Raw genomic sequence first — 12,848 nt, 5'->3', positions numbered from 1 at the left:
GCTAATGTAAAACCTGTTATTCTACCAACTTTCCAAGTTTGTAAGAGCAATATTTAAAAATTGTCCCTATTTTGGGTCTTTGTCCCACTTTTACTTATGACCTTGTCCAGATTTCTTGCTCTAAGTGGTTGAGAGGTATGATTAAAGGTGTCTAAAACACTTCCAAAATGTATAAGGTGAATGCGAAATATTAAATAAATGTTGAAAAATACTTGATGATTAATATTGGTTGGCTTTGAGTTTAAGTAAACAAGAAGTAGAAATAACTCCATGCAAGCCTCATGGACTAGCTGAATTCAAATGCAATTGCCGAGTAAGTTCTTTCTTTTCTACTGTTAGACCCCATGGGCTTCCACTGGGATGCATGGGCACTTGCTCCAAAATTACAAATTTAAACTGATTTGCGTGTACTGTTAGGTGTTTAAAAAGTCCAATAGTTTCACAATTAGTTCTAATTTCGTAAAGATGTTCATAGACTCTCTGTTTGAGCATCCGTTCAGTCTTCCCAATGTAAAAACTGTTACAAGATTGGCAAAGGGCCACATAAACTACTACTTTCATTGTGCAACTATAGTTACCTTTTAATGTAACAGAGAAACCATTGATTTTTACTTTAGTGCAACAAAAAATATTTTTACAGTAGCTACAAGCACTGCATTTTTGCATGTCTTTCCATTTACAAACTGAGTGGTGTGGAAATTTGCCAGACCACAGTTAAAGGGAAACAAATTAACTGAATCCTATGTCATATTTATACTTTGAAATATGAAATTACATGATTTACAGGGAGACTAAAGAAAGAGAAAACATAGCTAATGATAACAAAGGTTTTACATCACTAGTAATGAAGCTGTCACACAGTTACATTTCAGGTGGTGATCAAAGGATGGATAAGACAAGGACAGGATTTTAGCCAAATTTTACTGGCCTGGTATTATGAAGGCAATAGAAACCTTTTGTGCAGCTTGCTCAAAATATCAAAAGCCAGTGACAAATCCAGGGTTTAGGAAGTAGGCATACTTTTTTCGAGAAGGACTCTCCTGATAACATGACATATGCTCCAAGTTACACCCCTTTTGAACAGAACAAGGTACTCCATTTTTCTCTGAGTGATACATGAATGTTACCATTTTTTAAGGTAAAGCAGTTAGGGACCTCTGCTTACCATCCACAAAGAGATAAAGTAATTTAATGCTTTATTAAAAACCTTAAATTCTATGTTAAGGAATGGCATACAGCTGGATGGAAAAATGTGAGACCAGTTTCTCCCACATCTACTCTTTGCCATGAAGAAGGAATTTCAAGCTTCAGCTGGATTCACTCAGTTTGAGCTGTTATATAACAAACATCCATGAGGCTTGCTACAGTGAAAAAAAACTAGGAAGATTAAAACACACCCTTTAAAAGTGTGATAGAGTTACAGGAGAAGTTAAGAATAATAACATCTTTAGTATGAGAATATACCAAAAGGGCACGTTAAACACAACAAAAATATAATAGAAATGCACAGTTTAGAGAGTTCAAAACAGGGGACAAAGCACTTACATTGGTGTCCACTGTCAAGAACAAGTTTCAAGCAAAATGGAAAGGAACATTCAAAGTTACAGAAAAAATAAAAATAAAAACTTCCATTTGCAGCAGAAAACCGATATCTTTATGCACGCAATGGATATAAAAACTGATGCTATATTATTGCCACTGCGAGTGTTTAACATCTAACAGAAAGACAAGCAATGATTGGCACTATATTCATCTAATCTACATTTTTGAAGGACTTGGCAGTTATTTTCTTCATGGATTCATAGATTCATAGATTATTACTAAGCTAGTGACTCGGGCAGCCTTTCAAAGCCTAGCTAAGTTTTCCCAAAAGAATAATGACATCCTGTATCCAAACAAGACATTGAGGGGAAAGGCATTTATAAGCTGCCTCTGTCCATAATGGACATGGGCACCAGGCCTGGTGTGCATTTCTTATTCCCCATCCACTGGTCTAGGTTGATCTTAAATTGGGTAATAGACAAACTCAGCTTCACATGGCTGGGAAGCCTGTTCCATGGGAGGGGCAGTCTCTGGGACACATATCTGTCTCTCCAGCATGATCTATTTAAGTCACATCCAAAATTCACATCCTTAGACCTTGTACTTTTGGTACTGTTTGACTTACGAATATGCAGGGGATTCATAACTGTGGGGTTTGCAGATCCCTAGTAAGCCAGGCATAGATCACACCTCAGCATTCTACGTGCAAAAGGGCTTTAAGGAGATCTGCATAAGACAGGTTTGTTACACCTTGTATTTTTTTTTGTAAAGAACCTCTGAGGTCCCTCTAGTTGCTGGATATGTCTGATCATGTACATACTAAAGGGAGCATTGCACTCTATAACTGGTCTGATAAGGAAAGACAGTGGGATAATGGCCTCTTTGGATCTACATGCCATGCCATTACTTATAAGATGTGCAACATAAAAGGATTTTCTCACCACTGTGACCATGTGGTGGGCGAAGGTAAGGCTACTGTCTAAGTGTGTACTCAGACTCCTGATCAGTGGGTCGACTCTTAGGGGCATATTACCAACATGGTAATTAGTTGGGATGGTTGACTTCCAAGAGGGTACAATTATGCATTTCTTAGCATTGAGCTGAAGACCATGGCTTTGTCACCATTTTTTAGTCAGACACAGGCCTTCTTGAAGAATGCTAGTGTCTGCAGGGGAGTAGATAATAACCTCCAGCTTGCAATCAACTGTAAATTAGCCATAAACCTTCAGCATTTGTTTCCACCTCATCCAGACTCTGCTACACTTTGCTGTGAAGGAAAGGTTTGTTTGCTTTTATTTTTTGTATTTTATATATTTTAAATACTGTAGTTTGTCTTCTTTACCTTGTGTTTTACTTGCATTCTGCTTTAACAGCATATTAAAACTTCAAAAGAGACCACAGCTCTCTCTCTCTCTCTTCTGAGTCAGGCAGAAATTAGAACTGATTCAGGCAGAAATTAGAACTGATCAATTAAGGACTCATTCATAAGATAGAAGAGGTCACTTAAGGTTAATCATTTGTTAACTGAGGGGTGGAGCTAGGAACTAAACCTTCTATTTAAGGGGTAAAATAAAACATTTCAGAGCTTTACCAGAAAGGCTCATCACCAGAAAATGACATCTTAGTGTTGTGGAACATTCTGGGACAGTTTCAAGTCTTTTTGGAATATAAAATTAATGAAGATGAAACAAAGGCTGCAGCTCTAAACTATGTACCCATGTGTGAATTGGTTCAGCAATAACCTTATTAATGGGGACACAATATTAGGCGTATGGATTAAAAAGGATTCTGTTATGGCAGCTAAGGATATGCAGAAAGACACTAAACAAAAGCTAATAAACTGAGAAATTGGAAGCTCTTGTTTATGGATATGAATAGCAAGATACTAGCAATGAAAATGTTTTTAGTCCCTTTTGTTTTACACACAGGTCAGGCATGTTTTATCAACCAGAGAAGTTGTGGATATCAATTAATAAAGAGTTAAAGGATTTTATCTGGGAGGGAAGAGGGCAAGGCTCAAGTGGGATACACTGATACTTCCAATAGAACAAGATGGTTTAGGATTACCTGATTTGAAAGAATATTACAGAGCTTACACATTTAAGGGACATATACATAACACAAGCAGAAAAACTATAAAAATCAAAGTGGAAAGGGATAAGGATGAAGGAGAGGGAAATTCTACAAAACAAGGATAGAATAGGATTTTGGATGCATATCCTTAAGGAGAATAACACCAGCCATACATAATATTATATTCATAAAACAGCAGAAAGTATTCTAAGAACTAAGCCAACATGAGAATGGAGAAAAGAGATTCTGCCGAAAAGGATGACTGCAGTTAGGGGTACAGAGAACAGGCATGAGGGGGCTAGAATTTACTGCAGAAAAACTTCCAATGGAACCAAGTTATAGGGAGCAAATAACTATAGATGGAAATGTAATAGAATAAGAAGGTACCAAGAAGACATTTGGGCTGCAGGCTAGAGACCGCCTTTCCTATCATGGATTGATATCAGAGTGTAGGCAAAGGGAAAGAGGAATCCTAAGTGAAAGATCTGCTCTGGTAAAGTTTTTAGTTGAATGTAGAACAGAAGCTACTGTTAAAAAGGGATAGTTAGCAGGGCATGTAAAATATTGAATGATAACTATAGGAATCAATCAATGGAGGTTAGAAAAGATTGGGAAAAGGGGCTGGATAAGCAATTCACAAGGAAGCAATGTGTGGACATGAGTATGGCTTCCAAATATGTAACTAAGCTTAGAAGATTGAGTATTTTTACTTGGAAGTGTTTGTATACATGTTTTATATCTCAAGCAGACTCCAAAGAAATTTTCCTCAGGTAGATGACAAATGTGACAGGAAAGAAAGAAGTAAATGGGAACATATGTTTTGTGAGTTTAATGAATTGGCAGACATTAAACATTCCCTACCAACTACTCTGTCAGAAATATTGGGTGAGAAAATACGGGCAATTAAGGAAATTACTTTTTGAGCTGGGATACAGGATCTGAATTGCCTAGACATACTAAAACCTTGTTAAGTTTAATTCTGGTGGCTGCCAAAAAAGCAATTATTAGAAAATGGAAATCAAAGTCTAAACCAACCATATCGGAATAAGTAAATATTGTAACAGAGATAAAAGAAATGGAAGTGGGATCTTTAAAAAAGGTAAGAGCAAGTTAAATAGAAAGAATAGATATTGTGGGAACAATAAATGCAGGATAATGACATGGAGGAGGAGTGAGGTTTAAGGGAAGGCAGGAAATGAACAATTTGTAATGTTAGATTGATGATAATTGTAAAGAAGAATATATGTGATGTATAATGTTTATAATTGTGAATTGTTAACATGGTTTGTTTTCTTTTATCTAAATGTATGTTTGCCTAAGTCATAAGTGATAATTCAATAAACATGTTAAAAAAAGACAAGTCTAATGTTATGCAGATCCAAGCTGTGGTCTAATATCTATTACATTTAATTCTAACCTGTCAAATACAACAGTGTTGCTTAGGAAGCTACCAGAGTATGATATACCAGAGTATGCTATCTCTTGGTTTGGTCTTCAGAGCAACACAGGAGTTTGAACTGTTAAAAGAGCTTGTCAAGGAGTCTCCAAACGTAGTCTTATGATGCATCTGGGATGAAGCCAGCCAGTCAGGATTGAGAGCAATACTTCTTCAAGAAAGCAGACCAAAAGCACATGGGTCCAGAGTTTCAGCTGAAGAGTAGATTATATATATATATATATATATATATATATATATATATATATATATATATATACTGAAAGTACCATCACTGCATACACAGCAGAAGTGTTACAGCAAAGACAAATCATAAACCTTAAGTTAAGAAGTATTTTTAACAAATCCTTGCTTAAAACTCTAGCTAAGTTCTGAATCATTAAAATATGATTTAGAGGTTCAGTAAAACATGCACATAGCTGACGAAAATCAACAGAGAAAACTTAGAGAAGCAGATGAAAGAACTGCCAGAACATGACTGAGTAGAATTATGCCTTGTTTTTGAACTACCTACTTCAACAGATAAATTACATGAGCTGAAGAAGCGTAGAAGTGAAGATAATAAAGTGTACCAAATGAATCAGTCCAGAGGCATGGCCTGAGAAAATGTCACCCTTAGTGAAGAATCTTCAACTGATCCATTGTTAGTTGTACTGCCATGTGTACAAGGGATGTTATTTAAAGCTAACAAAGTTATAATCCCTGGTCATATGAAATGTGATATGCTTAAAACTTCCATGACTCTCACTTAGGTAACACTTGTTGTGTCTTTCGGTTTTTCCCGGTTAGGGGTCGCCACAGCGGAACTCCAGTCCGCTAATGATTGACAGTAGATTTTTACGTGCCGAGTTGCCGGCCCTGATGCACAACCTTCAATGAAGGTACGCCCATTCACGCTAAATGCAAATAATGAGCAGTAGGTATTTTGGACTGGAGTACAATGTCAGAGCAGCTACAGTCGAACTATGAAATGTGTTTGACAATTTACAGCCAAAATATTACACAAAAAATGATTCCTTACAACATTTCAAGATTAAAGTGACATAAAGATGCTATCGATCTATGCCTATATAAGAATTTACACTACTTATTACGTTTAGATTACTATGCCAACTTCCCTGAAGTTCTTCAGGTAAAAGATAGGACAGGCAGTACTGCAATTAACATACTTAATGACAGTATTTTCTAATCATGGCATACCATTGGAAGTAATTTCATATATCAGTCCACAGTTTTAAAGAGCTGAATTCCATAACACTGTACTATCTACAAAGCAGATCAGACTGAAATAAGGAACCTGATGAAAATGTCTAAATGAAACTATCTCTACAAGTCGATAACTACCTCCGCATACTCAAGTATAAGAATAATATACCTGTACGAGGAGTTACATTTTTTTCTCAAAGTTGTATTTCCTCTACTGTTAAGTAAATTTTCAATAAAGCTATTCAATATAATGTCACACATATGTATACATATGACCGCATAGCCACATGTATACTTGCCACGCACACGCACACACACACACACACACACACACACACACACACACACACACACACACACACACACACACACACACCTTTGGGCATTCAGTTTAAGCATTAGGAATATTCCATTTGTTAATGTGTTACCTTCAGGCAGTAGTAACCAATAATACACAAGAAGGAGATGATGGTGTGTATAATAGCAAGAATTCGAAGTGTCGGTGCCATGTAACCTGTGCTTTCTTGTAAAACATAATAAACAATTCCCTCGTCTTCTTCCTCATCATCTTCTTCACCGGCAAAATCCCATATGTTAGATTCTTCCTCTATTTCTTCCCCTTCATATGGATCCTCAGTCACCTAGTTGCAACACAGAATGAAAATCTTAACTTCTTGACTTATTACAAATCATACTTTAGTTATTTTTTTAAACAAGAAATATCTTTATTGAATTATCACTTGTGATATAGGCAATCATACATTTATATAAATGAAAACAAACCATATTGACATATTTTCAGTTGCAAATATTATACATCACATGTAGTTTTCTAAACAGTCATTGTCAATCAGACATTATGCAGTTCATTCAATTCCCGCCTTCCCTTAGACCTCATTCATCCTTCAAAACATTTTTCTGCATATATTGTTCCCAGAGTTCCTTATTTCTGTTACTATATTCACTATTTCTAGTATGGTTGGTTTAGACATTGATTTCCATTTTCTAGTAAATCCTTTTTTGGCAGCCACCAGAGTTAAACTCAACAAGGCCCACAAAGACTAGACAATTCTGATTCTGTACCATAGCTCAAAAAATCATTTCCTTAGTTACACCTATTTGCTCACCGAGTATTTCTGACAGAATAGTCTGCAGGGAATTTTTAAAGTCTGCCAACTCAATACGCTCCCCATAAAATATGCTCCCAATTACCCTCTTTTTCCCTACCACACCTCCAACATTTGCAATCTACCTGAGGAAAGTCTTTTGGAGTCTGCTTGGGATATAAAAATACCAATGCAAACACTTCCAAGCAAAATCGTATATTGTCTAGACTTCACTGCATATTTGGTAGCGATACATATATCCTCCTATTGTTTCTTTGTGAATTACTTACCCAATCTTTCTTCCCAATCCTTTATAATCTCCTCTGATGGATTCATACAGTTATCATGCAATATTTTATATGCTCTACAAATTAGCCTCTTTTTAACAGAAGCTTAATTTCTAGAGTCTACTAAAATCTCTACCAATGTAGATCGTTCACTTAGGATCCCCCTATTCCTTTCCCGTTGTCTATACTCTGGTATCAATCCTTGATAGGGAAGGCAAACTTTAACTTGCAGTCCGAATGTATTTTTGGCCTCTTCCCATTCTACCACCTTTCCTGCTTTAATTATTGACTCCCATACCTTGGTCCTTTGCTAGTTTTCTCCAATAAATTCCGTACCCCTCTTGTCTATTCTCTGTATCCCCAATTTCAGTCATCCCTATCGGCAGAATCTCTTTTCTCCATTCCTGTATTGGCTTAGTCCTTAGAATACTGTTTGCTACTTTATCAATATAATATTCTGTATGGTTATTGTTATTTTGCTTAAGGATATGCATCCAAAATTCCAGTCTCTCCTTATTTCTTGAGCTTCCCCCTGTTTCATCATTATTCTTTTCCACTTTGAATTATAACTTTCCTGCTTGTGGTATGTATGGGAGCCCTAAATGTGTAGCTCTGAAATACCCATTCAAATCAGATAATCCCAAACCACCTTTTTTCTATTGGAAGGCTCAACTTTCCACTTGACTTTTGTTCTCTTCCCCTCCCAGATAAAATCATTTAATTCTCGATTAATTGCTATCCACAACTTCCCCTCTGTTTAATAAGAATATGGCTGACCTGTGTATAAAACTAAAGGGAAATAAAAACCTTTTCACTGCTTGCATCTTGCTATCCATATACATATAACAGTGCTTCTAGTTTCTCAGTTTTTGGATTGTCTTTTGTTTAGTCTCTTCCCACATATCCTTAGCTGCCATAACAGCTCATTTGTGGGTTCAAGGTTTACAGCGATTTCCTTTATTTTATCTTCATTAATTTTTCTATCCTGAAAAGACACAAAACTGTCCCAGAATGTTCCACAAGACTAAAATGTTCTTTTCTGGTTTTATCAGATACAAAATAATATCATCTGCAAATAAAGTCAACTTTTTTTGATTACCATACCAATGATATCCTTATATTTATGACCCCCTTGTTTTCTTTCCTAATGGTTATAAATATAATGCAAATGACAAGGGGGAAAGAAGACACCTCTGCCCGGTTCCTCTGTTCAAACAGAACTTATCAGAGAGGACTTTCCCCCACTTACTTTGTCAAATGCTTTCTCTGCATGAAGACCTGCCAATAACAATGGTATTTTCTTACATTCTTCTTCCCTCTGGATCATCATTATTCTACTAATGTTGTCAAATGTTTGCCTCCCCCTCAGAAAACCACACTAATCCATATCTATTAATGTTGGCATCATCTTTGCATTCTTTTAGCCATTATAGACGTAAACACTTTATAATCACAGTTTAGAAACTGAAATGGGCTTATATGAAGCTGGATCAGGTGCGTCTTCACCATCTTTAGGTATTACAACCACCACAGCTTTCTTCCAGGATGTTGGTGCTTCTTTCCTCCTAGCTTCCAAACTTCCACAGGGATACCATCTATTCTGGGGACTTTTCTGTTGATTAGTTATACATCACCATTTTTATCTCATGTCCTCCTATCCTAACTGTTAACAATTGAGCCTCACCTACCTCTAACCTTGGCATATTTAATTCTTCCATAAGCATTTCCATTAGTACTTTTTCTTGATTGTCACATTTCTCTGGTTTATACAGATTTTTCATAAAATTTTCAAAATATTTCTAATACCTCTATAGGATCTCTGGTTATTTTCCCTGTTATAGGCTTCTTAAGCTTGGCAAAAACCCTTTCTACTTCCTGTTACCTGAGCCATTGCGCTAAAAGCTTTCCTGCTCTGGAGTTATTATCAGAAACCAGTTGCTTACCAGCAACCTTTCTAACTCATGTATATTATACAGGTAATCCCTCATTTTCTCGTTAGCACTCTGGAATTGCACCTCTTCTTTTTCAGTGAGATTTCCCCTATTCTGAAATATTTCAATCTTTGTAAGTCCCTCTAAACAATTGTCATTACTTCTTAACCATATCTCTTTTCATTTTATTTCTACCTAATTTTTAAACTCTACTTTCAGTTTATCCAACTCCCTAGCTATAGTTTGTGAAAAACATTTCTATTTTCCCTAATAACTCCAGAATATTTTCCACTACCCATTCCTTAAATTAATCTCTGTTTAACAGATAGGTGGGGAAGTGCCATGTCTCATTTATATTTCATTACCACATATTTTTTAGTTATTATTGATGCATGATCTGAAATAGTTATTGGATGCTTAGCAAAACTTTCAATTAAATGCGCATGTCCTTGTGAAATATATTTTCTGTCTAGCCTAACCCACTTTTTGCAGCTTGAGGAATAATATGTAAATTCTCTCCAAACTCCTACTACTAAACCCACATATTCCATACCAAATCCTTTCATAAATTTCTGCAAAAATCTACCCTCTTTTGTTATATTTTCTATTCTTGTCCTCCCCAGATAAAAATCACAATTTATTTTTGAAAAAAAAGCTTAAACATTTTCACTCAGCTAGTTGAAGACCACTCAGTATTGTTCACAGGGTCATAGGCTGTTACTAGGCTTGCAGTCCAAGAGATAATAAGCAGTTCACCCCATATTCCAAATGATCCCAAATCACTGTCTGCTTAACTGCACAAAGTACTAGTTAAGGCAATGACAAGAGAGAAGCTCTAAACCTCTAATTTATCTACTTTGGGAAACAATAGCACAGGTGTCTGTGATCATCTGACAGAATTTTCATTATGCTCACTCAGATAAAGATTATCAATCTTATAAATTGTCACCTTTCTCATAATTAAGCAAAATGGCACGAGTTAAAAAAGTCAAAATTGCAACTAACCTATCTACATGTTGCAATTTTCATGGACATAGTTTATACCAAGAGATTGTATGTATAAAATCAATACATCCAGTGATCTAATTCAATAATGATTTTTTTGTATCAAGTCAATTTTATATCAGTGGCAAGCCAAGCACAGAAACAAAGTTAAAATAAAAAAAGTCTACATCAACTTCTCTGTCACATTTACTTTTGTTGTTTGAAATTTAAGTGACTATTCAATACCAACTTTATAACACTGTGATTATCAACTTTATAACACTGTGATTACCAATTTAACTGCAGTTCCATTTCAAGGACTACTTTGATGGGTATGTTTATTCCTCAATGAAGAGTGTGATTTCAGAAACGTTTGTTGATCTTGAGGTTTTATTGCCATTTCCCCAAGTCAGGGTAACACAGAGTTAGTAATATTTAATAAACCAGTGCAGAAGACAAACCCCTTACATGGTGATGTGGGGGGATGCTTTGCTCCTTCTATAGAAAAATGGTCATAGAGTATGTATCGTTAGGATTTCCAACTTTCCATGTCAAAAATTCCAGACTTGTATGTGAAAGCAAAATGAGTGCATTTTGCTACCCGACATGCAAATTTTTGCTTAATAATGTTTAGACTGAACAGAGACAATCAAGCGATTATTTTGAAAAAAAAAATGAAGTTACGCACTCACCATAATGTTCCATCTGTACTGTCGATTTGTTCCATCTCTCCTCACAGCTGGGGTTACGGATCCAATCATCAGATCAGGCTTGGCCGTTACTAAGCTCATGGCAACCAAAGAAGTTCTTGGACACTCCCCTTACCCACAATACATTTCTCCTTATTCCCTCAGATCCTGTTTGCAATAATACATACCAGCAAGAAGCCCAGAAGTAAAAACTAAAGAGTGAAAGATGATTGAAGAGGCCAGTTCTGCAGGAACAAGAGTAAAACACATGTCCTATCTATAAAATCTTTTCATTCAACCAGGCCCAGAGGCTAGATGGATGGAATGTGAGGAGAGATGAAAAAAATCGACAATACAGATGGAACATTATGGTGAGTGCGTAACTTCTTTATCTGATATTGTCAATTTTTTCATCTCCGCCTCACAGATGGGACAGAGTCCTCAACTTCCTAGATCCTGGGCTGACTCAAAGGAGAATGTTCCCCAGAACCATTGAAATAAAACAGGCCCTTCCCTGGGAGGCCATGTCCAACTTATAGTGGGAGATAAAGGTATGATGGTTAGACCAAGTAGCCGCTGCACAAATGCCATCTACGGAAGTCTTAGTTTGAAAAACAGCAGATGAGGCCATGGCCCTAGTGGAGTGAGCACGGACAGGCTTGGGAAGATAAATATGCTTAGAGGTGTACACAAAGGAAATGCAATTGGACAACCATCTCGATAAGATAACCTTGAAGACTGATGAACCTTTCTTAGGGCATGCAAAGACAATGAAGAACTGGTTTGTCTTGTGAAACTCTTTGGTTCTATGCAAGTAGAATCCCAACTGCCTATGAACATCTAACAAGCATAGAATATATTTACCCTTGTTGCTAAAGTTAGGAAAGAAGACAGACAAATGGATGGGTTGGTTGATATTGGTGTGAGAAACAACTTTGGGGAGAAAGCTGAAATGGAGAATGTGAGCATAAGGCTTGAATCTCTGAAATTGTCCTTGCAGATGTGATTGCCACTAGAAAAATAGTTTTCTAGGAGGGAAAATTAATATCACAAGTGGTTGCTGGTTCAAAGGGCAGTTGCACAATAGAACACAGCACATATCCCTGTGAGGTGGTTTTAACAACAGGGTCCCTTTTAAGAAGGTCTTGCAAAGTTTATGGGAAATTAATGACGAGTTATCCTCTCCAACATGGAAAACCAAAATTACTGCTAAATGGACTTTAATTGTAGAGGCAGATGCTCCATCATTAAAAAGCTTAGCCAGGAAATCCAAAAGAAAGTGAACAGGACTTGTAATAGGATATATATTACGCTGTTGCACCCAAATTACAAACCTCTTCAATTTACTTTTGTACAGTTGCTGGATAAATAATTTATGAGAACACAACAAAATATGTTTGATTGGAGAGGAGAGCATGGGTTGTCTGACAATTAATGGAACTGGAGAAACCAAGCCATCAGCTTAAAATTGTGGAGGTTTGGATATGAATCATCCCTGTTGGGTGTGATAATAGCTATGGAAAGCTTTTCAAAATCCAGGGCTTCTTCTGAAGGTGAGACCAGAGAAAGGGAAA

General features: G+C 36.4%; 1 protein-coding gene across 1 annotated transcript in view; it reads right to left on the bottom strand.

The window, feature by feature from the left end:
- RYR3 (ryanodine receptor 3) overlaps nt 1-12,848 on the bottom strand; it is a 3,250,282-nt gene that overhangs the window by 278,919 nt on the left and 2,958,515 nt on the right. The window contains exon 93 of the mRNA XM_044074157.1: nt 6,706-6,918. Coding sequence (XP_043930092.1) covers nt 6,706-6,918 — 213 coding nt within the window. The remainder of the gene's footprint in view (nt 1-6,705; nt 6,919-12,848) is intronic.

This window comes from Protopterus annectens, chromosome 6.part0 (genome assembly GCF_019279795.1).
Source record: "Protopterus annectens isolate FY-2018-M chromosome 6.part0, PAN1.0, whole genome shotgun sequence".
Lineage (NCBI taxonomy): Eukaryota > Metazoa > Chordata > Ceratodontiformes > Protopteridae > Protopterus > Protopterus annectens.
The sequence above is the reverse complement of the archived record's forward strand: the minus strand, read 5'-3'. Positions and strand labels throughout refer to the sequence as shown.